Consider the following 27662-nt stretch of genomic DNA (forward strand, 5'->3'; position numbering starts at 1 on the left):
TTGTCTGCTGTCTATCCTCTCCAATCCAATCCTTACTTCCACGGTGCAGGTCTCTCACTCAGACCAGGAGGATCAGTAACAATGAAGACCCCATGGCGTTGTTAAATTTCTCGTCCCTCAGTTCTGGTCAGTTCTCCATGTCAACCAGATGTTATCGAGCATCTGTCCATTCAGCCTGAAATAGGGAATAATCTTTGCTTAATGAATAAAGCATCAGTGTGCTCACACAAAAGTTCAAAGTAAAGTTTATTATCAGAGTACATACATGTCACCACATACAACCCTGAGATTCTTTCTCTGCGGGAATACTTAACAAATCTATAGAACAGTAACTGTAAACATCAGGAACTATTAACTGCAGAGAGACTGTGCAAATGGAGATATAAATAAATAGCAATAAATAACAAGCATGAAAAAACAATATAACTGAGTCCTTAACTGCGTGTAATTATCCCCTTTTGTTCAAGAACCTGATGGTTTAGAGGTGGTAACTATTCCTGAACCTGGAGGTGCGAGTCCCGAGGCACCTGTACCTTCTACATGATGGCAGCAGTGAGAAGACAGCATGGCCTGGGTGGTGAGGATCTTTGATGACGGATGCTGCTTTTCTACAGCAATGTTTCATGTAGATGTGCTCAATGGTTGGGAGGGCTTTACCTGTGATGTACTAGGCCGAATTCACTACCTTTTGTAGGACTTTCCATCAAAGACATTGGTGTTTCCATACCGGGCTGTAATGCAGCTGGCCAGCACACTTTCCACCACACATCTATAGAGGTTTGCCAAGGTTTCTGATGACATGTCGAATCTCCGCAGACTTCTGAGGAAGTAGGAGCACTGTTGTGCTTTCTTTGCAATTATATTTACATAATGGGGCCAGGACAGGTCCTCTGGGATACTGACCTCCAGGAATTTAAAGATACTGACCCTCTCCACCCCTGACCCTCCGATGATTACTGGTTCATGGACCTCTGGTTCCCCCTCCTGAAATCTATAATCAGTTCCTCCGTCTCGTTGACATTGAGTGAGAGGTTGCAAGTGGATGACTTAGCATTAAGGAGAAATGTTTCCAGTTCACGGAGCCGGGGCCCTTCAAGTTCAGGTTCATTGTAAACTCATTGTATATACACTATATACAACCAAATAAGCCAATGATCCTGTAGACCACAGTGCACCACTAAATGTACATCACACACAGCACATAAAACAAAGTATTACCAGAAATAATCATTCAAAATGCATGTGGTGCACAGCACAGGTAAACAGTAAACAGCTCACTGTCCTAGTGGCGAGATCTCGGTGGTGTCAAGGTATTCATTAGTCTCACAGTCTGAGGGAAGAAGCTGTTCCCAGTCTGGCAGTTCTAGTCCTGATGCTCCTGTACCTCCTTCCTGGTGGTAGTGGGTCAAAGAGATTGTGGGGTGGGTGGTAGGGATCATCTACAATGTGGTATGGATCCTTATCTTCGTGCCCTTCATACACAACACCTAGTAAATGTTACAAATAGGGAGGAGGGAGACCCCGGTAATCCTCTCTGCAGATTTTACTACCCTCTGTAGGGTCTTGCACGATGCCTTAAAGTTTCCATACCACACAATGATGCAGCCAGACAGGACACTCTTGACAAAGTGCTCAATTTACCACCTTACCCAACAGAAAGGCTATGCCTTTAAATAAGATCAGCTGAATTCAGAGCCACCTTGTGATGTTGCATTGTGTCCGAACTGGCAGAGAGTGCCAAAGCAACCCCTTAGTTACTGACGAAGTCCTGACGAAGGGTCTCGGCCTGAAACGTCGACTGTACCTCTTCCTAGAGATGCTGCCTGGCCTGCTGCGTTCACCAGCAACTGTGATGTGTGTCCCTTAGTAACTGACTAACAAGAGCATTGTCCAGGAAAGTCACCCCCTTCTGGAGGGCATGTAGGTAAGAACAGATGATAAATACAGATCTGGACAGAGAAAATCAGATTCCAAATAATAAACCAATGTGTTCCCCACTGTGTCTCTGTTACCCCTGGTGTTATGTTATCCCCTGTGTCTCTGTTCCTCCTGCTGTTATGAAAGTACTAAATACAGTGGATGTGGAGGGGATGTTTCTAATAATGGTGAAATTTAGCACCAGAGCACACAGCCTTAGAATACACGAACGACCCTTTAGTGCCGAGCTGAAGTGCAACTTCTTTACCTAGAAGGTGGTAAACCTGCGGAATCCACTGCCACAGATTGTTGTGGAAGCCACGTCACTGGGAGGCACAGTAACACAGTCAGTAGCACAACGTTTTACAGTACAGGCGACCCTGGTTCAATTCCCATCACTGCCTATAAGGGGTTTGTACGTTCTCCCCATGACCGTGTGGGTTTCCTCCGGGTGCCCTGGTTTCCTCCCCTGTCCAGACAGGCCAGTTGGTAGGTTAATTGGTCATTGTAAATTGTACCGTGATTTGGCTAAGGGTTAAATCAGGGGATTGCTGGGCAGTGTAGCCTTAAGGGCCTCAATAAATTTTGCTGTATCTCATTAAATAAATAAATACTTCAAATGGAGATTGATAGGTTCTTGATTAGTAAGGGTGACAATGATTACAGGGAGAAGGCAGGAGAAAGGGAAAAATGAATCAGCCAGTAAATGCTCCAGTTCTGCTTCGATGTTTTATGATGTCGTCCCCGTGTCTCTGTTCTCCTTGTTGTTCACCCTTCCCCTTTCTGGCATCGTGTTGTCGTCTCATTAATTAAGCCAATTATTATGTTAATGGGCTTCCTCAGGAAACAAACAATAAAGAAAAATACAAATATATGCCTTCTGAATAAAGGTCAAAGTTGGGGTGAAAGTTGAAATATCTAGGAATAAATATTATCCATCAGAGGTTGAAATGTTTACACAGGGAATTGTACCTCACAAATACAACATGATCTCTTTTACATACAGGTAGTATTAAGCAGGGATTATGGTTTAATATGCTGAAGACTCACAAGCATCTCATGTAATCAACTGACAGATATTCTGTCAGTCCACGGCCTCCTCTATTGCAAGGATGAGACCACAGTCAGGTTGGAGGAGCAACACCTTATATTCCGTCTGGGTAGCCTCCAACCTGATGGCATGAATATCGATTTCTCAAACTTCCAGTAACTGCTCCCTCTCCTTCATTATTCCCCATTCCTGTTTCCCTCTCTCATCTTATCTCCTTACCTGCTCATCACCTCTCTCTGGTGTTCCCTTTCTTCCATAGTCTTCTGTCCTCTCCTGTCAGATTCCCCCTCCTCCAGCCCTTTGTTTCTTTGACCGATCAAATCCCAACTCTTTACCCTTCTCCAGTTTCACCTACCACCTTCTATTTTTCCTCCCCTCCCCAGAACTTCTTATTCTGACTTCTCCCCTTCTTGTCCAGTCCTGACAAAGGGTCTTGGCCTGAAATGACAACTGTTTACTCTTTTCCACATATGCTAGCTGGCCTGCTGAGTTCCCCCAGCATTTTGTGTGTGTGTTGCTATGGAATTCCAGCATCTGCAGATTTTCTTGTGTTTGTGAGAGATACTCTGAGTGTATGTAGTTTGCAGTTTGTAGCCATGTGCCGATTTCATCACCTAACTGAATGGAGACTGCAGAAGTGTGCAGGAACTCTGGAGAAACTCAGCAGGTCGAGCAGCATCTGTGGGGGAAGAAGCTCAACGGTTCAGGATGAGACCCTGCATCAGGATTTGATGCTCCAGATTACAGCGTCAGTCATCTTTCATTTCTCCAATTGTGCAGGGGTACCAGATCACAGAGAGCAGCTTTCACAATCAAAGACACGAGTGCAGAAACTATGAAGTCCCTGCTGGTTTCACGACGTAATGACGATGATGGTTTCACCGACATTTCAGTTACAAAACCCAGGCCATCGATTCTCAGCACCGTTTTTGGGAATAACCACAGCAAGGAACAGTAAACAGATCATATCACCAGTGTTAAAATAACTTTTCCCCTTAATGAGGTGAAACTCAACTATTGAAAGACAGAATGGTGGACTGCAATCTCAGCATACATTGAGAAACTGGCTCAGTGTGGTACAGTAAATAGATTGTTCCACACAATTTCCTTCACATAAACCCGTTTGAACCAGGAATTAAAAACAGACTCCCTACTGTTGACATCAATATAGTCAAGGGGTCTATCACTGAGGACATCTTCAAGAGGCAGTTCCCATCACTAAGGACCCTCACCAACCAGGACATGACCTCTTCTCATTCCTACCATTGGGAAAGAGGTACAGGAGCCTGAAGACACACGCTCAATAATTTAGAAACAGCTTCTTCCTCTCTGCCATTAATTTTCTGAAATGTCCGTGAACCCATGAACACAACCTCCTTATTCCTTTATAAATGAACTAATTATTTATTTTTGCCATTTATAGTAATTTTTTATGCCTTTGCACCATACTGCTGCCGCAAAAGAGATTTCACATCAAGCAAGTCAATGTTTCAACTTGTAAGAGATGTTTGGATAGGTACATGGATGGGAGGGGTACGGAGGCTATGGTCACAGTGCAGGTCAATGGGAGTAGGCTGTTTAAATAGCTTGGCATGGACTAGATGAGCTGAAGGGCCTGTTTCTGTGCTGTACTTTTCTCTGACTAAGTCTTTCCCACTTCAGAAACCTCCTCACACAGGTTTCAAACTATCATCATTGGATTCAACAGGGAAAGTATCATATATAGAGTAAAATATAGAATATAATATCTGATTACAGGTGGGCCAGAGTCCTCCAACACCAACCTCAGGGAAGTTGAAGAGAGCCAAAACTTCACTGAGGAACGTTGCAGTCCTGGTGTCCAAGCTGAACCGGCCTTCAGGGAGGTCAGTTGAACCATCCTTACCCACTCATTCTGCTGGCTTCAGGAATGAGACAGTTGTGTTTGCCCTCCCTCACGCACCGCGTCTCACCTTCGATCACTCACTGGTCCGTGAAGCCACCGTGTCCAAGTTACATCAGTAAGCACACTCCCGTCTGCCTGACCTCAACACGTTCGATGCTGTTCCATCCCTTCAGCTTCATACCTTGGCAGGGAGCTGACCTGTTTGAAAGGTGAAGCTGTAAGTGATTCTCGAAAACACTTCAGATACTCCATAGTTTGTGCCTTTTGCATACTGGCTGAACTCCAAGGTGGTGCAGTCTTTCATTGATTCTGTTATTAATTATTATTATTATTATGGTTATTATTCTATTATGGATTTATTGAGTATGCCCACAAGAAAATCATCAATCTCAGGGTTGCATATGGTGATATATACATAAACAAACACACACATACATACTTCGGTAATAAATTTACTTTGAACTTTGAACATTTCAATACACTAATTTACACTAATTTATGTTAGTTATAAGGAACCGGCGGATAAACTTGGGGTGTTTTTCTCTGGAGCGTCAGAGGTAGAGGCTCTGATTCCCAACTTGGGAAAAAGTCTTTGACTCTCTACTCTGTACCTCTCATAATTATATAAATTAGTAAAAAGTCTCTTCCCCAGGGTAGAAATGTCAAATACCAGAGGGAATAGCTTTAAGGTGAGGGGGGGGAAGCTCAAATGAAATTTTCATGACGACCTGTATGTCCCCCCACAGACAGTGGTGGGTTGGGGTTGGTGTTGGTGATTGAAACGGATCAGGATTTATCACAAAAAAACTGAGAGCTACTTTACAAGGTATATAACACTATGAGGGGTATAGGTAGGGGTAAATGCAAGCAGGTTTTTTCCACTGAGGTTGGGCGGGACTGCAGCTAAGAGGTCATGGGTTAAGGGTGAAAGGTGAGAAGTTTAAGGGGAACATGAGGGGAAACTTCTTCACTCAGAGGGTCATGAGAGTGTGGAACAAGCTGCCAGCGCATGTGGTGCATATGAGCTCGATTTAACATTTAGGAGAATTTTTGACAGGTACATGGATGGTAGGGATATGGAGGGCTATGGTTCTGGTGCAGCTTAAGTGGTTTGGCATGGACTAGGTGAGATAAAGGGCCTGTTTCTGTTCTGTACTTTTCTATGACTCTAATTTGCCATGACCAATTAACCTACTATCTGGAACATCTTTGGAATGTAGGAGGAAACCAGAGCACCTGGTTTACAATTTACAATGATCAATCAATCCCAATCTTACACCATTAAAAATAAATTCTGCTTTCCTATTTCTTGTACAAAGTGGAAAGCATCAACCTTTTTCCACATTATCTTCTATGTTCTATCTTCTTCATTGCTCATTCACTCACAGAGTCACATTGCACAGAAACAGGCCCTTCGGCCCAACTGGACCATACTGACCAAGATGACCCAATCCCCTTGCCGCTTTCATACACCTCTGGACTCACAATCCAACCAAATTTAATTTAATATCCCACCTTGCTCAAATATAACTAATATTTTGAAAACATTTGAATAATTAATGAACAGTCCATGCTTCGCTTTATTTCCTCAAATCCCATGCCAGAAAATAAAGTTATAGAGTCATAGCGAAGTACAGCACAGAAACAGGCCCTTTGGCCCATCTAGTCCGTGATGAATTATAAAAACAGCCTGGTCCCACTGACCTGCACCCTCCACACCCCTCCCATCCATGCACCTATCCAAACTTCTCTTAAATATTCTTCTCTTAAATATTCTTCCCTTAAATCACATCCACGGCTTGTGCTGGCAGCTCGTTCCACACTCTCACCACCCTCTGAGTGAAATTTTCCCTCATTTCCCCTTAAACTTTTCACCTTTCACCCTTAACCCATGACCTCTAGTTGTAGTCCCACCCAACCTCAGTGGAAAAAGCCTGCTTGCATTTACCCTATCTGTAGCCCTCATAATTTGGTATACCTCGATCAAATCTCCTGTCATTCTTCTGCGCTCCAGGGAATGAAGTCCTAATTTGTTCAACATTTCCCTATAACAGGTCAAGTCCTGGAAACACCCTTGTGAGTTTTGTCTGTTCTCTTTCAATGAGAAGCGATACTACGTAGCTACCTCTCTGGGGTGTGGGGGAAGGTGACACCAGGGTGCAGAAACCTCCTCGGGAGAAACAAACCCACCAAACTGCCAGCACACAAGTTGGAGCTTGTGTCTCAGGCCAGGACCAGGTGATTTCACACACTTCTACAATAATGAGAGAAATTGACCTCAAAGGAGCCTCTCCAAATTCCTTGATGCGCCAGCTACGTACATGTCTCGAGCACCGGCTTCAGTTGGCCCAGGAGATCCGGTTGCGCGGTCTCCGTCCTCCAGCGCTCCCGTCAGCAGGTCCTCACGTGCTACACAGCTGATGGGTGTGTCCTCCTCGGGTGAGACATCTGGCTCCCGACCTGCGATCCATGCCTCCCCACTCACTCCCCGATGAAGGGGCGCTTTTGGAACAAGGTCTGCAGTCAAGTTCCCGCTGTCCTCCTGGCTGTTGGTCAGAAGGCACGGAGCAGAATGTTGTCTGACTCTTGTCTGTTGCAACTCCTTGGAGGTGTCTGCAGAAGCCAGCTTGGAGTCTCCTCGATTGCAGTTGGAATTGGCCACCCTCTGATCTGAAGCTGAATGCAGTTTCTGAATGTGCTGAACTATTAGGGTAGCATTGATTACCCGCTGTATGAGAGAGAGGGAGGGAGAGAGAAAGAGAAAGAAAGAGTGGTGGGGAAAGAGAGAGAGAGACAGATGGGGGGAAAGAGAGAGTGAGAAATCGGAGAGGAAAGAGAGAGAGATGGGGAGGGACAGGGAGGGAGAGAGAAAGAGAAAGAAAGAGTGGTGGGGAGAGAGGGAGAGAGAGAAATGGGGAGGGAAAAGAGAGAGATGGGGAGGGGACAGAGAGAGAGGGAAAGGGAGCAGAAGGAGAGAAAGACAGGGAAGGGGAGGGAGAGAGAGAGAGAGAAACAGACAGATAGTGATAGACAGACAGCGATAGACAGAGACAGGGAGAGGCAAAACAGAAAGAGAGAGGGAGAGATAAAGATAGAGAGATAGAGACAGATAGATGGAGATGTGGAGAGAGGGAGAGAGAGTTGCAGAGGAGGAGAGAGACACAGAGAGTGGGAGAGCGACAGAGAGAGTGGGAGCGAGAGGGACACAGAGAGATGATGTACTGATTTAATTTGCATGAACAGTAGATACAAGTTATACACTCTACCTCAGTACATATGACAATAATAAACCAATTCCAATTTCTTTTCCAACTCCAGTCTCTGAGAAAGGTCACACCAAGTCACGTGGGGGAGAGTGCAAGTTTGGAGCCGGGAGAGGGATGGGACAAGGTCAGTCACCCTCTGGGTCACACAGTGGGACTGAGGGTCACAGAAAGGATGGAGTCAAGGATGTGTCCAGTCCAGGGTATATTGGTAGAATATCTGTGGCAAGGGGGTGGGAATGTTCGTTAGACCCTCAGATAAACGAGCAGAATTAGCAGCATCTAGCCTGCCCCACCATTCAGTCATGGCTGAGTGAATAATGGCGACACTGGAGTGTAGCAGTCAACGTCACTCACTACAGCAGCTCCTATCACCAATCAGGGATCCATTCCCATTACTGTGTCCAAAGAGTTTTTCTGCTTTCCCTGTGACAATGCAGATTTCCTCCGGGTGCTCCAGTTTCCTCCCACATGCCGAAGTCGTACGGGTTAGGGTACTAAGCTGTGAGCACGCTATGTTGGCACTGGAAGTGTGACGACACTTGCAGGCTGCCCTCAGACAGAGGATAACACATTTCAACACATTTCACCGTATGTTTTGACGTACATATGACAGATAAAGCTCATCTTTAATATTTAATTTTTTTAACCCCATTCTCCTGCCTTCTCCCTGTAACCCTTAATCAACTTGCCATCGGGAACCTATCAAACTCTGCTCTGAATATATCCAATGACTTGGCCTCCACAGACGTCTGTGACAATGAATTCCACAGATTCACCACCCTCTGGCTGAAGAAATTCCTCCTCATCTCTGTTCCATACGACCCCCACTCATGGAAACATCCTCTCCATGTCTATTCTATCCAGGTTTGTCAGTGAGTGGCAGATTTCAGTGAGATTCTCCATTGAACGGGGGCTGGCTCAAGCCCTGGGGATGACCACAGCTCTCTCCTCCCCTGGGCTGACAGGGTGTTGCAGCTCGCCCTTCCCCTGAAGACCTGTTGATGGGCGAGTGACCCCGGGCACTCCCAGTCACACCTCTATGGCCCCCACACCCAATCCCACGGCAGATTCCGGCTTCCCGCACCCACAATGTACCATCGAGGGACTATGTTCCACCAGGAGCTAAGGGCTCAAGGAGAAGACGACCCACACTCAAGTACCTCCCATCAATGCAGAACATGTCTGTCTCCACCACACCTTCTGGCAGAGGTTCCTGACTCAAAACTCTGGGAAAACAGGCATACTTCCTCAACCACCCTCTAATCCAACTACCTTCTAATTTTTCCCCATTCTGATTTCCTTCCCATTCTCTTCTGGTAATATAACTTACAGCATTTTCTTCCTCATCCTCCTTTTCTCTTTCTGCATTCTCCATTCTGGTTCCCCTCTTCCCCCTTCCCTTCTCCTCATCTGCCCCTCACCTCCCTCTGGTGTCCCTCCTCCTTTCTTTTCTCCCATGATCTACTCTCCTCTCCGATCAGATTCCTTCTTCTTCAGCCCTTTGCCTTTTTCATCTATCACCTCCCAACTTCTCACTTCATTCCCCCCCCCTTCCTCACCCACCTACCTCCTGGTCTCACCTGTCAGCTGCCAGTTTGAACTCCTTTCTCCCACCTTCTTATTCTGGCTTCTTCCCCCTTCCTTCCCAGTCCTGAGGAGTGTTCTTGGCCTGAAACGCTGACTGTTAATTCCTCTCCACAGACGCTGCCTGGCCTGCTGAGCTCCTCCAGCATGTTGTGCGTGTTGCTCTGGATTCATTTACCAGTCACACGAAGCCCCGGACACTGCCAGCGTCAGCCAGCCCACAGAAGGGGCAGGACCAACACCAGTTCTGAAAGACTCACCTTCCACGTCCTCCTGGCAAAGTTCTTGGTGAGCTGCAAACTGACGGAGCGGAAGATGTTGCGCAGTGGGGCACGGTACTCTGAAATCCTGCGCAGACAGAGGTCAAAGGGAAGCCCACAGAGCAGCAGGTTAGTAAAGGCTTCCAAGAAGTGCTAGCAACTACGGATTCAGATTCAGAAGTATTTATCACACATATGTTAAAATATATAGCAAAATGTCTCATTTGCATTAACAACCATGGCATCTAAAGATGTGTTGGGATCAGCCCGCAAGTGTTGACACACGCTCCAGCACCTGGTATTGGGACAGAGAACGTAGCGACATGGTGTCATGGCCCTTTAATCATTGTCAATAAAACAAAAGAGCTGGGCATTGACTTCAGGAAGGAGTGGAGGAAGAGTGGTGCGTGTGCTGCTGTCTACATCAATGGGATTGAACTTGAGACGGTTGAGAGCTTCCAGTTCCTATGTGTGAACATCACCAGTTACCCGTCCCGGGCCAAGCAGTAGACACCACAGTCATGAAAGCCCACCAACAGCTCTACTTCTTCAGGAGGTTAAAGAAATTTGGCATGCCTCCATTGGCCTTGCCCATTTTTAATCGATGCACCATAGAAAGCACCCTATCTGAGATGCATCATGAGAAGGTGGCACTGTGGAGCAGTGGGTAGCGACACTGCCTCGCAGCCCCAGAGACCAGGGTTCAATCCCAGCCTCCGGCACTGTCTGGGTACGTGGAGTTTGCACATTCTCCCTGTGACCACGTGAGTGTTCTCTGAGTGCTCCCGTGTCCTCCTATGTCCCAATGACGTAGTTGACTGTTGTAAGTTGTCCCCTAATGTGTAAGGCGAGGGGTAGGTTCTGTGGGAGTGTGGGAGAATAAAATGGGGGTGACTGTCAATGGATGGGTGATGTCCATTATAAATCTTTCCCATCTCTACTCTAGATAACTATGTGAAAACTGGAGATGATTAGACTGTTTTTTAAAATAAAAGTCAACAGTATTGAAATAAAACCATAGACTATTTTCTAAATGGTGGGGGGGGAATTCAAAAATCCAAGCTGCAAGGAAACTTGGAAAGCCTTGTGTAGGGTTCCCTACAGGTCAATTTGCAGGTTGAGTTGGTGGCGAGAAAAGCAAATGCATAGTTAGCATTCGTTTTGATACAACTAGAATATGGAAGCAAGGAGTTATGGGCATGTCACGCGGGTATAACAACCCCGCGGCGGTCGCAGGCAGCGGCAGTTGTTTCGTTTGATCTTCGGATTTGTTTCTGCCGCTACACGTTGTGATGCGTCTTCTGCGTTAACAACCAATATACCCACCCAAGGACATGCTGGGGGCAGACCGCAAGGGTTGCCTCATATTCCGGCGCCAACGATACTCAGCAGAACAACACAGAACACAACAAGCAAACAGAAGCCCCAATCCTCCCTGTCATCCACACTTACACCGCCCTCTGACCCCAGCTCCATATCACTTTATGAATTGTAGATCAGTAGGATTACATTTACACGGAGGTGCTTAGGGAAGCAGTGGGACATGTCATAGAGTCATCAAAAAATACAGCACAGGAACAGGCCTTTTGGCCCATCTAGTCCATGCCAAAATCAGTTCAACTGCCTTCTCCCATCGACCTGCACTGGGACCAAAGCCCTCCATACCCCTCCCATCCGTGTACCTATCATGCTTCGCTTAAACGTTGAAATCACTTGTGCTGGCAGCTCATTCCCCCCCCGAGTGAAGAAGTTTCCCCTCATGTTCCCCTTAAACATTTTACCTTTCACCCTTAACCTGTGACCTCTAGTTGTAGTCCCATCCAATCTTTGTGGAAAAAGCCTGCTTGCTTTTATCCTATTTACACCTCTCATAATTTTGTATACCTCCATCAAATGTCCTCTCAATCTTCTAAGGAATAATGTCCTAACCTATTTAATCTTTCCTTATAACTCAGATCCTGCAGACCCAGCAACATCCTTGTAAATTTTCTCTGTACTCTTTCAAACCTTATTTACATCTTTCCTCTAGGTAGGTGACCAAAACTGCACACAACACTTCAAATTAGGCCTCACCAAAGTCTTACACAACTTCAACCTGACATCCCATCTCTTGTAGTCAATACTTTGACTTATGAAGGCCAATGTGCCAAAAGCTTTCTTTACGGCCCTCCCTACCTGTGACACCATTTCAATGAATTATGGACCTGTATTCCCTGATCCCTCTGTCCCATCTCACTCCTCAGTGCCCTCCTTTCACAGTGACTATTTAGCATAATAAACACGTAACACAGAATACACAGTTCCTACACCTTGTATATTTTGAAGTGCACGTAACAAATAAACTTGAATCCTGAATTTTGAGTTCAATTATTTGGTCTTCCCCAACAAATTTCTAATTGCTTCCAGAGACAAAGGGACTGCAGATGCTGGAATCCGGAGTGAAAGAACAACCTGTCTCCCATCCACTACATAACGTACTGGTTGGGCACAGGAGTACATTCAGCCAGAGACTCATTCCACCGAGATGCAGCATTGAGCGTCATAGGAAGTCATTCCTGCCTGTGGCCATCAAACTTTACAATTCCTCCCTTGGAGGGTCAGACACCCTGAGCCAATAGGCTGGTCCTGGACTTATTTCCTGGCATAATTTACATATTACTATTTAACTATTTATGGTTTTATTACTATTTAATTATTTATGGTGCAACTGTAGCGAAAACCAATTTCCCTCAGGATCAATAAAGTATGACTATGACTGATGGTGGATCTCACCAGAGACCAGCTAACACCTGAAGAGCTCACCCTGCAGTTTGGTTTTTGACTTTTCTTTCTGAATGTTAGTGACCGCTGACACTGAAAGAGCCCTGGTCTGACCGATGTACTCACCAGGGGTGGCGTAGAGCTTGCTCACAAGTGAACCGTTTCTTCGGGTCTTTCTCCAGCAGGTGACGGATAAAACTTTTTGCTGTTTGAGGAAAAAACAGAGCAAGTTTAAACTGAAGCATTTTCACGCAGATTTCACATTCACCTTTGAGGCTAATTTGGGAAAATCCTTCACCAGCTGAAAGCCCCTGGTAAACTGCTCCTGAGAGCAGGCGGGGTGGAATTCAGAGCTCCCATGAATGTAAAGAGCAAGCTGTTCTGGAATTACTTAAATAAAGATTTGAATCGTGAAATGGCAGTTCAAACAAAAACATACTGTTGTTAATTTTAAACACAAAGTAACACACAAAAAATGCTGGAGGAACTCAGCAGGTCAGGCAGCATCTATGGAGAGGAATAAACAGTCAAAGTTTTGAGCCAAAACCCATCATCAGAATAAGGGTCTCAGCCTAAAATGTCGGCTATCTATTCCTTTCCATAGATGCTGTTTGAACTGCTGAGCTCCTCCAGTGTTTTGTGTGTTGCTCTGTTATTAATTTGTGAGCTTGACTCTGAACGTTGGTGTAACAGAAGTTTTGCAAGCGCAGAGATTTGATCAACGCTCGAGCGCATTACCCTGCTCTGAGATATTGTCCCAAAACGGAGAGTCAAATTCATAGTCAGCCTTCGAAATCCTAGCAAAGAGCTTTGAGTCGGTGTCCTCGTAGAAAGGAGGGTAACCACACAGCCTGCGGGAATAAAACACGAGTATTATTACAGGTTCTCTGGGGTGTGACCAATGACAGATACACCTCAGGTTCTGCACATTGTGTCAGGCTGCCAACTCTCCACTTAGACATAGGAGCAGAATAATTAAGCTATTCAACCTATCAGGTCTGCTCCACCATTCCATCATGGCTGATTTACTATCCCTCTTAACCCCACTCTCCTGCCTTCTCCCCATAACCTTTGACGCCCTGACTAATCAAGAACCTATTAACCTCCACTTTAACTATACCCATTGACTTGGCCTCCACAGCCATTTGTAGCTATGAATTCCACAGATTCACCATCCTCTGGCTAAATAAGCTCCTCATCTCTGTTCTAAAGAGACATCCTTATATCCTGATGCTGTGCCCTCTGGTCCTAGACCTCCCCTTTCTTCCCTCTCCCAACTATTAGAAACATCCTCTCCACATCCACTCTGTCTAGGCCTTTCAATATTTGATAGATATTAATGAGATCATGGAGTCGTAGAAAAAGTACAGCACAGAAACAGACCCTTCAACCCATCTAGTTCATGCTGAATCATTTAAACAGCCTACTCCCATCAACCAGCACCGAGACCATAGCCCTCCATACCCCTACCATCTATGTACCTATCCAAACTTCTCCTAAACATTGAAATTGAGCTTACATGCACCACTTATGTTGGCAGCTCATTCCACACTCTCATAACTGTCTGCCCTCCGAGTGAAGAAATTTCCCCTCAAACATTTCACCTTTCACCCTTAAGCCATGACCTCTGGTTGTAGTCCCACCCAACTTCTGTGAAAAAAACCTAGTTGCATTTACCCTCTCTCTACCCCTCATAGATCTGTATACCCCTATCACATCTTCTCTCTACCTTCTACATTCCAAGCAATACAGTCCTAACCTATTCAATCTTTCCTTATAATTCACGTCCTCCAGACCCAGCAACATCCTTGCAAATTTTCTCTGCGCTTTTTCAACCATATTTACATCTTTCCTGTAGGTGGGTGAGAAAAACTGCACACAATACTCCAAATTGATGGAGACAGACCTGAGAAGCAGAGGAACATCTGGAGAAGTTTCTGAAATGCCAGTTTGCTGCTGCTACTGTGCGATCGAGAATCTCTGGAGGGAAGGCCCCAAAATCCCTGGCTTTGCCTGCTGCTGGCAACCGAGACTGAGGTCGAAATGTTCGGCAGAGATGGTGCTCGGTACTTGGTGTCGGTGGGCTGATCAGAGCTCAAAGTTTTCGGACGACTCAGAGTCGGACTATGGTCGGGCATGGCAGGGAGAGTTTTCTTCCTTCTCCCATCTGCGTGAGATGTGGGACTTTCGAGAGACTTTGAACTTTTTTACTTTGCCATAGCCTGTTCTTCATCAAATTATGGTATTGTTGAACTGTTGTAACTATATGTTATAATTATGTGGTTTTTGTTAGTTTTTCAGTCTTGGTCTGTCCTGTGTTTCTGTGATATCACACTGGAGGAATATTGTATCATTTCTTAATGCATGCATTACTAAATGACAATAAAAGAGGACTGCGCGTCCTCATAATCTAATCTAAATTGGGCCTCACCAATACTCCAAATTAGGCCATCCCTTGTTCTTCTAAACTCCAGTGCGTACAGACCCATACAATAGTCCCTTTCATTCCTTTGAGCATTTTCATGAACCTCCTCTTGACTCTCCCCAATGCCAGCATAGCCTTTCTTAGGTCATAGGGCCAAAATGGATCACAATACTTCAAATGTGCTCTGACCAGTGCCTAATAAAGCCTCAGAATTGCATCCTTACTTTTTTTATTCTCGTACTCTAGAAATTAATTTATCAGGAATGCAACCTGCTATCTCTATCCAATTGAGCTTAAAAAAGATATCTTTATTAGAAGAAGTTTAGTTTCCATATTGTTGATAGTTATGTGATTTATTGACTCTGTTTTACACATAGTTTGTTTGTGACTCCTGTGTTCTAACTGGCTGTTTGCGTAGCTGGTAAAGTGAATCACAGTTCGGTGGTACATCAATATCTTCTAACATAATGGTCCAAGCTCTGTGTTGTACTCACAGGATGTACGCGATGACTCCAATAGACCAGCAATCCACTGCTTTATCATAGGGTTTCTGATGGAGAACCTCAGGAGCTTGGGAGAGAAGAAAGGGTTAGTTGCTTAGAAAACAATCGTCGTGGCCATTCACACAGAGACAAGTCAGAGAGACAGGATTAAGGGTGAAAGGTGGGAAGTTTAAGGGGAACACGAGGGGAAACTTCTTCACTCAGAGGGTCGTGAAAGTGTGGAATGAACTGCCAGCACAAGTAAGCTCGATTTCAATGTTTAAGTGAAGTTTGGGTAGGTACATGGATAGTAGTGATATGGAGGGCTATGGTGCCAGTCATGGGGGTAGGCAATTTAAATGCTTTCGGCATGGACTAGATGGGCCGAAGGGCCTGTTTCTGTGCTGTACTTCTCTATGACTCTATGAGACAGATTGGTTATTGTCATCTGGGAGCAACTTCATTTGCCATACACACTCAGTGGCCAGTCTATCACATACCTCCTGTACCCAATAAAGTGGCCATTGAGTGTATGTTTGTGGTCTTCTGCTGCTGTGTTGAACACTTCAATATTCAACATGTTGTGTGTTCAGAGGTGCTCTTCTGCACACCGCTGTTGTAACGTGTGATTATCTGAGTTACTGCTTATTTCCTGTCATCTTGAACCAGTCTGACCATTCTCCTCCGACCTCTCTCATTAACAAGGCACTCCTGCCGCTCACTGGATGTTTTTTTTTTGTTTTTCCCACCAATCTCCAACAGCCTGCCTTGGTCCACCCAGGTTGACGCAACAGCCAAGAAAACTAATTAACACCTCCACTTCCTCAGTTGGCATGGCTGCTTTGACCATCACCAATATTTGTTGATGTATCGCAGGTAGAATCCTACGTGGATGCATCACGGCTTGGTAGAGCACTCAACGAAGCGATGAGAAAAGGTGAGTGCTTCCACTCTAAAGATAACTCAATGCTCGAGACAAGGTTAGTAACAGAAGGTTAAATGTCAGTGGTACTCTTCCTTCCTAATGCATCATCGCCGTTCACGTGCGCCTTAGTGGATGTTAATGAGAATTAATTCATGATTCAGTGCGTAACCACAGAGACCTACCCACGTAGCCAGGAGTGCCACATGCTGTGGACATCACCCCCATGTCCTGCATCTTGGACAGGCCAAAGTCGCTGATCATGATTTTGGAGTTTTCATCAGAGTTGTAGTATAACAGGTTTTCAGGCTGAAAGTAGAAAGGCAACATTAAAACAGCCAAGACGAGAAAAGCTGCAGATGCAGGAAATCCAAAGCAACACACACAAAATACTCGAGGAACTCAGCAGGCCAGGCAGCATCCGAATGGAGTGTCTCGGCTCAAAACGTCGACTGTTTACTCTTTCCCATAGATGCTGCCTGGCCTGCTGAGTACCTCCAGTATTTTGTGCGTGTAATATTAATACTGTTATGTTTTGTAACTTCAAAACATTAAACAAATTCAAAAGAAGACACGCAAGTCTGGGAATGCAGTCTAACTTCGTGCTTACTTTAAGTGAAGCGCGCACATAACACATGGTAGCGTGATGACATATGAAAATCACGTATTTGTACATATAACTTGTAATGAATTATTTAAATAAACAGGAATGCTTAAGCATCATATATAATTACTCAAATAGGGGAGTACAAGCTGGCAGGTGATAGGTGAGAATCAGGTGAGGGGGAGATGTGGATGGGTGGGGGAGTGGGGGAATGAAGTAAGAAGCAGGGAGGTGATAGGTGGAAAAGATAAAGGGCTGAAGAAGGAATCTGACAGGAGAGGAGAGTGGGCCATGGGAGAAAGGGAAGGAGGAGGGGCACCTGAGGGAGGTGATGGACAGGTGAGGAGAAGAGAAGGGGTGAGAAGGGAACCAGAATGGGGAATGGAAAAAGAGAGACAGGGAGGAGGGAGAGAAATAACCAGAAATTAAAGAAATTAATGATCACGTGATCAGGTTGGAAGCTGTCCAGACAGAAAATGAGGTGTTGCTCCTCCAACCTGATTCTGCCCCCATTGAGGCAGAAGAGGAGGAAACTCTCATGATACAACACTGATATTGATTTAACGTTCCCCTGGAAAGTCCTGATTGTGATTTTCAGCCCTTCTGCTTCAGTAGTTGTAAAGCTGGAGAAGGCCGGTCTGCCCCAGTACTTGTCCCAGCCCACCTGACCTTTAACCTCAGCATCACTCCCTGCACTAAGCGTTTAATAGCACAAATCTATCAGCCCCTATCTATTTACAGTGGACAGCAGCGCCCATACCAGAGGACATCAATATAAGGTAAGTGGAGGAAAGTATAGGGGGGTGTCAGAGGAAAGTTTTTTTTTTACATACACAGGAAGTGTTGGGTGTGTGGAACGTGCTGGCAGGGGGTGGTGTTAGACGCAGATACATTACAGACATTTAAGAAACTCTTAGATAGGCACATGGATGAAAGAAAAATGAAAGATTATGGATTGCATAGCAGGGAAGGGATAGATTACTCATGGAGTAGGTTTATGTACATTCTGGCCAAAGGGCCTGTACTGTGATATTCTGTCCTACATACTATTGTACGTCTGTAGAACAGAGGGATCTAGGAATAATGGTGCATAGTTCCCTGAAATCTCATGTGGATAGGGTGGTGAAGAAAGCTTTTGGTTTGCTGGCCTTTATTAATCAGAGCATTGAGTATAGGAGTTGGGATGTAATGTTGAAATTGTACAAGGCATTGGTAAGGCCAAATTTGGAGTATTGTGTACAGTTCTGGTCACCGAATTATAGGGAAGATGTCAATAAAATTGAGAGAGTACAGAAGAGGTTTACTAAGATGTTACCTGGGTTTCATCTCCTAAGTTACAGAGAAAGGTTGAACAAGTTGAGTCTTTATTCTTTGGAGCATAGAAGGTTGAGGGGGGACTTGATAGAGGTATTTAAAATTATGAGGGGAATAGATAGAGTTGACGTGGATAGGTTTTTTCCATTGAGAGTGGGAGAGATTCAAACAAGAGGACATGAGTTGAGAGTTAAAGGGCAAAAGTTTAGGGGTAACATGAGGGGGAACTTCTTTACTCAGAGAGTGGTAGCTGTGTGGAACCAGCTTCCAGCAGAAGTGGTTGAGGCAGGTTTGATGTTGTCATTTAAAGTTAAATTGGATAGGTATATGGACAGGAAAGGAATGGAGGATTAAGGGCTGAGTGCAGGTCGGTGGGACTAGGTGAGAGTAAGAGGTCGGCACGGACTAGAAGGGCTGAGATGGCCTGTTTCCAAGCTGTAATTTTTATACGGTTATAGGTCAGTGAAATACCCCGACATTGAAATGTTCCCACAACCAATGGACTCACTTTCAAGGACTCTTCATCTCATGTTCTTGTTATTTATTGCTATTTGTTTATATTTGCATTTGCACAGTTTGTTGTCTTCTGCACTCCGGTTGATCTTTCACTGATCCTGTTATAGTTACTTTTCTATAGGTTTGTTGAGTATGTCCACAGGAAAATGAATCCCAGGGTGCTATGTGGTGACATAGATGTATCTTGATAATAAATTTTACTTTGAACTCTGACTGAACTTTTTGCTGGGTGGAAGATTCCAAAGATTCATTCCTGTTTGTGAAGAAATTCTTTCTCTCAACTTTGTCCTGAATACCAGGCCCTTTCTTTTTAAGACTGTGACCTCTGGTTCTAAGTAACCAGTCTGAGGAACTACCCATCCTGCGTTAACCCAGAGAAGCTCAGCAAAATTGCATCCAGAACACTGTAATAACGGTTCGGCCTAACTCTGCAGTTCCAAGAGATCGCAGAGAAAGTGAAGGAGATCAAGGGAACCAGGATGTTCTGTGTCTTCAGATGTCATGGGGATGGACTTGTGAAGAACAGAATTGGAGACATAATCTGGAATATTTTAATGATTTGTTCACCTTGTCATTTCTCTTTTTAGCGAGGCATCAAGGAAAATGGGAATAGCAAGGTTAGGCAACTTGGTGAGGCATGGACAAGACAGACTGAGTGGGGTGTTTTTAATCCATTCCGCAGATTGGGTGGCACGGTAGCGTCGCAGTTAGTGCATCACTTTACAGCACCAGTAGCCCGGGTTCAATTCCCACCGCTGCCTCTACGGAGTTTGTATGTTCTCTCCGTGACTGTGTGGGTTTCCTCCAGGTGCTCTGGTTTCCTCCCACAACCTAGTCAGTAAGTTAATTAGTCACATGAGTGAAATTGGGCAATGCAAACTCACTGGGTCGTAAGAGCTGGTGACTGTGCTGTATCTCTAAATAAATGAAGTTGCAGAGGGAAGGAGCACCTTACACTTTCTTTGGTAAAGATCATCACCCATGTGATAATATAAGTGTACAAAATTCATCCTGTGAACTTTAACCTTGTTTATTTATGATTAGTGGTTCAAATATCTTGACAATGAAATGATTTCATACCTTTAAGTCTCGATGTACCACTCCGTTCTCATGGAGATACCGTACTGCCTCGAGAACCTGTCGTATCAGAGAGCTGGCATCTTTCTCCGTGTAAACTCCGCGATCCAGAATCCTGTCAAAAAGTTCTCCTCCAGACACCCTGGGAAGAAAGGTGAACCAGCATGTTTCATCTAGAATGGAGTTCCTTCGGCCAACGAGCGTGTCCACGTGGAAAAGTACACAGACGTTGTACTGAGGCAGACGCGACACAGAACACAGGTCATACTTTTATCCAGCATTGCTGCAGAAATCACTGGCATTATGGCACATGTGACACTAACAAACCAATTACCACAATGTGTAGGGAATAAAATACCTGGAATTCACATCATTTGTATCAGGGCCACCCCACCCCACAAAATGAATCAAAATGTTATCATTAGGAGCTGTGTCATATGACATGGGCAATCATGATCTCATGACCATCATTGTTCTTGGCAAATTTTTCTACAGAAGTGGTTTGCCATTGTCTTCTTCTGGGCAGTGTCTTTACAAGATGGGTGACCCCAGCCATTTTCAATACTCTTCAGAGATTGTCTGCCTGGCGTCAGTGGTCACATAACCAGGACTTGTGATCTGCACCAGCTGCTCAAACGAACATCCACCACCTGATCCCATGGCTTCACGTCACTGTGATCAGGGGCTAAGCAGGTGCTACATCTTGTCCAAGGGTGACCTACAGGCTAGCAGAAGAAAAGAACGTCTTACATCTCCTTTGACAGAGACATATCTCCACCCCACCATCCGCCAAAGTGCACAGCTCCAGTAACAGGAGTTCTTCTGCCTGAGAACTGTGTCAATAAAATAGTTTCTGGTGTAATTTTCTGCATGGATTCTTCTAATTTCCCAATATAACTTCAGCAGAAACCTTAGAGGCACAGCAGAAAGGAGAAGTGTTCCCCATTTTCTGGCTTCATCCCCCTTTCTTTCCAGTCCTGACTGTTTATTCCTCTTCATAGAAGGACAAACTTGGGTTGTTTTCCCTGGAATGGCAGAGGTTGAGGGGAGATCTGATAGAGGTATAAGATTGTGAGAGGCAGAGATAGAGTAGACAGTATCTTTTTACCAGGTTGAAATGTCTAATACCAGAGGGCATGCATTTAATATGAGAGGGGGGAATTTCAAAGGAGATGTGAGGGGCAAGTTTTTTTTTTACACAGTGAGTGGGTGAGTGCCTGGATTGTGCTGCCTGGGGTGCTGGCAGAGCCCAATACATTGGAGATTTTTAAGAGACAGTTAGACGGGCACATGACTGTGAGGAAAATGGAAAGATACCAACATCTACATGAACACTGTTGTAGGAAAACAGCATCCAACGTTGGGGGCCCCACCACCCAGGACGTCCTCCCTCCTCGCTGCTGCCATCAGAAAGAAGGTACAGGAACCCCAGGACCTACATCACCAGGTCCAGGCACAGTTATTACCCCCCCAGTGATCGAGCTCTTGAACCAAAGGTGTAACCTCACTCGCCTCATCACTGAACCGTCCCCACAACCAATGGACTCACTTTCAAACATTCCAGTTTCTGGTCATTTCTCCCAACACCTCCTCACATGACTCTTGTAAAACATGTCAGGATGTGGCCAGGCAGCATATAAATGCAATCCAGTGATCTCCACACCAGGCTGCGGCCATAACATAAGTGAGGAGCTCTATAAACTAGTGGACCAGAGGGAGCACTCACAGCTGCATGACCAGGTAGTAGTGGGTGGGACTCTCATAGATGTCCTCCAGAGCGATGATGTTTTCGTGTTTGATCCTGAAATCCAAAGTCAGAAGTGAATGCACGGACAATGAACATTACAGCTCCACTCTTATTGCACTACCTATTTAATTTAAAAAATATACTTATTTATTTATTCTCTCTCTCTCTCACACACACACACAGTGCAATACACACAAAATGCTGGAGAAACTCAGCAGGTCAGGCAGCAGCTATGGAAATGAATAAACAGTCGACATTTTGGGCAGAGACCCTTCTTCTGGACTGTAGAATATATACAGTATTGTGCAAAGAGCTCAGGCACATATGTAGGGTGCCCAAGTCTGTTGCACAGTAATTTTATGTATTACACTGTCCTGCTGTCATAAAAAAATACATTTCGTGATGTTTGTGAGTGATGATGACCCTGATTCTGATCTGGGTCTCTATTGTGGACTGAGAGTGGGAAGGGGACAGGGAGAGGGGAATCATGGTTTGGAAAAGGGGAAGGGAGAGGGGAGGGAGCGGGAAGCACCAGAGGGACATTCTGTAATGACCAATAAGCCAATTGTTTGGAATCAAATGACCTTGCCTGGTGTCTCAGGGGTGGGTGTGTCTGCACCCTCATCACCCCCCCACCCGACACTCCTTCTCTGCCCCCTGTCCCACACCCCTCCCGCAGCACTCCAATCTCGCCATTCCCAGCAACCTTTGCTCCTGTCAGATTTACAAACCTGCTCTTTCTGGCGGGGTTGAAATGGCTGATAGACAGCAAGCATTTAAGGTGAGAAGCAGTAATTTCAAAGAAGTTGTGAGGGGCAAGTTTTTTTATTTACACGGAGAGCAGTGGCAGCAGGTGCCTGGAATGTGCTGCCTGGGGTGGTGGCAGAGACAGATACATTAGGAACTTTCAAGAGATGTTTAGAAAGGCACATGGATATGAGGAAAATGGAAGGATGGACATTGTGTAGGCAGAAGGGATTAGTTTAGCTGACCATATGATAGCTATTTGAATTGGTTAGGCAGTACATTGTGGGCTGAAGGACTTGCTCCTGTGCTGTAAAGTTCCACATTCTACCTCACTCACTTTCTCAAAACCGTAATTTCATTTTCCAACACAACAGCATCCTTCTTCTTCTGAAGACACTTCAGGGCCACCAGTTTGTCCGTTGCCCGCTCCTTAGCCAGATACACTTCTGAAAAGGCTCCTCTGCAAAGGAAAGGAACAATTTTGTTACACACATCATTTGTAATCGGCAACAGTGAGGCCTTAACATATGACGCACAGCTGTGGAGCTGCCAGTCGTTCTGCATGCCCACTCAGTAACAGTGAGCTGCCTTGCTGGTCTCCAGTTTCCTTAACCCACAGACCAAGAGGCAGAGTATTTAAAAACATTCAAAATAAATAAAACTGCAGATACTGGAACTGGAAGTGTTGGAAGAACCCAGGCAGTCAAGCAGCATCTGTGGAAAGAGAAACCAGTCAATGCTTCAGAACAGGGTTCACTTTCATCAGATGCTGTTTGAATGGATGAGCTCTGTGACAGAGAGCACTCGGTAAACACGCTCCTTACACACGTGCGTTCACACACACAAACACTGCCTTGTCATTCTGCCACCATGGTGCTGAGTGTGCGCACTTCAATGTCTTCCCCGGTATATTCTCATAATGGGCCCTAATCCAAGCTGATTCACTTGGGTTGGCTTTATGGTGCTTTTCCTGACATACGCAGCAGAATATTCCATTTCTTTAGTAACGTTGTTGTACACTATAAGACCATAAGACAAAGGAGCAGAAGTCGGCCATTCGGCCCATCGAGTCTGCTCCGCCATTTTATCATGAGCTGATCCATTCTCCCATTTAGTCCCACTCCCCCGCCTTCTCACCATAACCTTTGATGCCCTGGCTACTCAGATACTTATCAATCTCTGCCTTAAGTACACCCAATGACCTGGCCCCCACTGCTGCCCATGGCAACAAATTCCATAGATTCACCACCCTCTGGCTAAAAAAATTTCTTTGCATCTCTGTTCTGAATGGGCACCCTTCAATCCTTAAGTCATGCCTTCTCGTACTAGACTCCCCCATCATGGGAAACAACTTTGCCACATCCACTCTGTCCATACCTTTCAACATTCGAAATGTTTCTATGAGGTCCCTCCTCATTCTTCTAAACTCCAAGGAATACAGTCCAAGAGCGGACAAACATTCCTCATATATTAACCCTCTGATTCCCAGAATCATTCTAGTGAATCTTCTCTGAACCTTCTCCAACGTCAGCACATCCTTTCTTAAATAAGGAGACCAAAACTGCCCACAGTATTCCAAGTGAGGTCTCACCAGCGCCTTATGGAGCCTCAACATCACATCACTGCTCCTATACTCTATTCCTCTAGAAATGAATGCCAACATTGCATTCGCCTTCTTCACCACCGAACTTATACTGTACTTATTTATTTTGTAATATGATTGTAACTACATTGTGGGGTGCATCATATTCTAACTCATGTGTAGTCTTAAGTTAACTTTGTCGGTAATTAAAGATGGTAGGTCCTAGTGTGTTAAAAGGAACTGATCGCCCTCAGAAGGGGAGAGAGATCAGGGCTGCCAGGAATTCACACTGGACAATATAGCCCAGAGCTATTATTGTGATTTCTGGTAGATATCTTTTTATAAATATTGGCAGTTTTTTTTCAGTATTTTTGTAAGTTTGATTTTTGATGCACCTAATAAAAACCCTTGCACTAAAGTGTTAAGCAACTCCAGCCATTTTTCCTTTGGTCATAGCCTGCGTATCTAATAAGCTCTTCCAGTGTTTTCTGGGCTTTTTTTCAGTTGCTCTGCTGGTAACATGAGGGTTTCTTGTTTCTGTATAGCCAGCAGCATCCACCATCAAGGGCCCCCACCATCCGGGCCATGTTCTCTTCTCGCTGCTGCATCGGGCAGGAGGTACAGGAGCCTCTAGTCCCACACCACCAGCTTCAGGAACAGTTACTACCCTGTAACAACCAAGCTCTTGAACTGGTGTGGAAAACTCCAGGCAACATCTGTGGAGAGAAATCAACAATCGACGGTTCATCTGTCAGGGGTTCCCAATCTTTTTTATGCCGTGGGCCAACACCACTAAGCAAGAGGACCCTTGACCCGAGGTTGGCAACGTCTGAATGAAGGGTCTTGACCCAAAACGCCAACTGTCCAATCCTCTCCGTCGATGCCGCCTGAGCCACTGACTTCCTCTGGCATTTTGTGTGTTGCTCTGAAATCAAATTGTTCTTGACAAATGCAATTTGGAAATAAAGCAGTTGCCTACAGCATCTGCAGCCTCTTGGGTCTCCTTCTCGAAAATAAATTATTTGTGCCTGAATTCTGGAAAATTCAAATTAGCTTATTGCCATTTCTAAGTGACAGTGTTGTTGATTTAATTCCAATTTTGCAGTGTCAGAGTGATTGGTAAGTAGCCAGGGGCACGAATAGTACCTGATGTCACTACTACAGATTTATCAGGTTAGTCCGCAAGTAATTCACATCCTCGCTCTCCGTGCACTAAAACAATTTTACTTTAACATGCTCTAATATTAACGTAACTCCCAGAGAAAGGAATTAATCAGATTAAAAAGGAAAGGGATCTCACGTTTTCGATAGTTTTAATCTCACTTCACACAGCCAGCACTGGGTATCGCTCACCTAAAGGAATTGCTTACAGCTGTCAGAGCAGTGTAGCAGTGAACATTGCTGGTTCACACGGTGAAACACGTGCCTCACATGTGAGAGACAGACGCAGACAAACCGAGCACAGAACGAATTAAACAAATCCACAACACATTACAGGCCCTTCGGCCCACCATGTAACCCACTCTAGTAACTGCCTAGAATTACCCTACTGCATAGCCCTCTATTTTTCTAAGCTCCATGTACCTAAGAGTCTCTTAAAAGACACATTATATCCAACTCTACCACCTTCACTGTCAGTGCATTCCACGCACCCACCACTCTCTGTGTGAAAAACTTACCCCTGACATTCCCTCCGTACCTATTTCCAAGCACCTTGAAATTATGCCCTCTCGTGTTAGCCTCTGACTATCCACACAATCAATGCCTCTCATCATCTTATACTCCTCTATCAGGTCACCTCCATCCTCCGTCAATCTAAGGAGAAAAGGCCAAGTTCACGCAACCCGTTCTCAGAAGGCACGCTCTCCAATCCAGGCAACATCCTTGTAAGTCTCCTCTGCACTCTCTCCATAGTATCCACATCCTTCCTGTAGTGAGGTGACCAGAACTGAGCACCATACTCCAAGTGGGGTCTGACCAAAGTCAAACCAAAGAGAATCTAAATAATAACAACCGCAAACTATCTGATCCTTCATTCAACTGTTCTAATAAGTTATTATAATTACATTTGCTATTTATATGAGGCAAATATGAGTGGCACAGTGGTTAGCACAATGCTTTACAGTACCAGTGACCCGGGTTCAATTCTCGCCACTGCCTGCGAGGAGTTTGTATTTTCTCCCCATGACTGTGTGGGTTTCCTCCGGGTGCTACGGTTTCCTCCCACAGTGCAAAAATGTACTGGTTGGTAGGTTAACTGCTTTTTGTAAATTGTCCTGTGATTAGGCTAGGATTAAACTGGAGTTTGCCAGACAGCATGGCTCGAAGGGCCAGAAGAGCATTTTCCACACTGTATCTCCATAAATAAATTAACATACAAAGTCAAAGTGGAGGTTGATAGGTTCTTGATTAGTAAGGGTGTCAAAGGTTACGGGGAGAAAGCAGGAGAGGGATAATAAATTGGCTGATCGAATGGCAGAGAATACTTGATGGACCGAATAGCCTAACTTTGTTCCTATGTCCTGTGGTCTGATGAACGATCTTAGTCCAAACTACCAACTGTTTAATGTTGTGGTCAGCATGGACCAGCTGGGCCACAGGGCCTGTTTCCATGCTGACCCTGGGGGGTCAGGGGGGAAGGAATTGTCGATACTTTGGGTTGAAACCCTGCATCAGACTCTCACGGACGCTGCTCAACCCTCTGATTCCCCGGCAGATCGATTCCAGAACCTGCAGTTTCCGGTGTCTCTGTTGTGTTTGCTCTATCGCAGTTCCAACCAATAAGCTTCAACCGGAAACTTCAACTGTTTCTCCCTCCAGAGATGCTGACAGACCTGCTGTTCCAGCACTTTCTGCTATGATATGGGGGGGGGGGTTACAGCCAAAGTCATAGAACTCTTGCCTTACCTCCTCACATTCCTCCCACCTTAGTCATCCCAGCTTGTCCCACCCGATCACACTCCTCCCTTCTGCCTCATCCCTCCCCATCCCTATCCTCATCCCTCCCCATCCCTCTCGCACCGCTCCATCAACCCTCCCTTCCTCCTCCTCACTCCCATTCCCTCCACTTCCTCCCCCATTATCCCTCTCTCCCCATCCAATCGCCTCTATCCCTCCCCTCCGCAGTGACCACACTCACGAGCCCAGGAGTTCCATTAACTGGAAGATGTCGGCGATGTTGCTCGTTTGCTTTTTCCAGCACACGCTCTCCTCCTTGCGACCCATCGCGGGGTTCCCACAGCCGAACCCCCGGGGAGCGCACCGCCCTGGACCATCGGTCAGTGCCCGTGGACGCGGCACCGGGGGGTCAGCCTGGCCGGACAACGAGCTCGCAATCCCCGCCACAGGCTGAGTCCGGTCGGGCTGCGAGCGGCGCGGATTAGAGTCAAATCCTCGGCAGGGGATTACAACAGGGAGAGAGCGGGGCGGGGGAGGGAGTGAGTGAGGGAGGGTGAGAGAGGGAGGGGGAGAGAGGGAGGGGGAGAGAGGGAGGGAGAGAGAGGGTGAGAGAGGGAGGGGGAGA

General features: G+C 45.6%; 1 protein-coding gene across 1 annotated transcript; it reads right to left on the bottom strand.

Annotated features, from left to right (window-relative positions):
* Positions 1 to 27474, bottom strand: LOC140209562 (calcium/calmodulin-dependent protein kinase type 1B-like). The gene is made up of 12 exons (XM_072277828.1): positions 27279 to 27474; positions 22895 to 23017; positions 21790 to 21864; positions 20067 to 20205; positions 16738 to 16861; positions 15643 to 15718; positions 13462 to 13574; positions 12850 to 12928; positions 9964 to 10051; positions 7175 to 7581; positions 4921 to 5051; positions 1 to 175 (listed from the first exon to the last, which is right to left on the bottom strand). Exons 1-11 carry the CDS (start codon positions 27362 to 27364, stop codon positions 4961 to 4963), a joined length of 1401 nt encoding a protein of 466 aa, XP_072133929.1. The 5' UTR covers positions 27365 to 27474; the 3' UTR covers positions 1 to 175; positions 4921 to 4960.
* Between the last annotated feature and the right edge of the window lie 188 nt (positions 27475 to 27662).

Source organism: Mobula birostris, chromosome 14 (assembly GCF_030028105.1).
Source record: "Mobula birostris isolate sMobBir1 chromosome 14, sMobBir1.hap1, whole genome shotgun sequence".
In the NCBI taxonomy this organism is placed as follows: domain Eukaryota; kingdom Metazoa; phylum Chordata; class Chondrichthyes; order Myliobatiformes; family Myliobatidae; genus Mobula; species Mobula birostris.

What these genes read in the sequence shown, in the direction of transcription:
- LOC140209562 (XM_072277828.1), bottom strand. Translation starts at nt 27,364, where the DNA reads ATGGGTCGCAAGGAGGAGAGCGTGTGCTGGAAAAAGCAAACGAGCAAC. An exon ending in TGGCACTCCTGGCTACGTGG is followed by an intron (nt 15,719 to 16,737) that starts GTAGGTCTCTGT and finishes TTCTCTCCCAAG; the next exon opens with CTCCTGAGGTTCTCCATCAG. An exon ending in GGACAATATCTCAGAGCAGG is followed by an intron (nt 12,929 to 13,461) that starts GTAATGCGCTCG and finishes TTCCTCAAACAG; the next exon opens with CAAAAAGTTTTATCCGTCAC.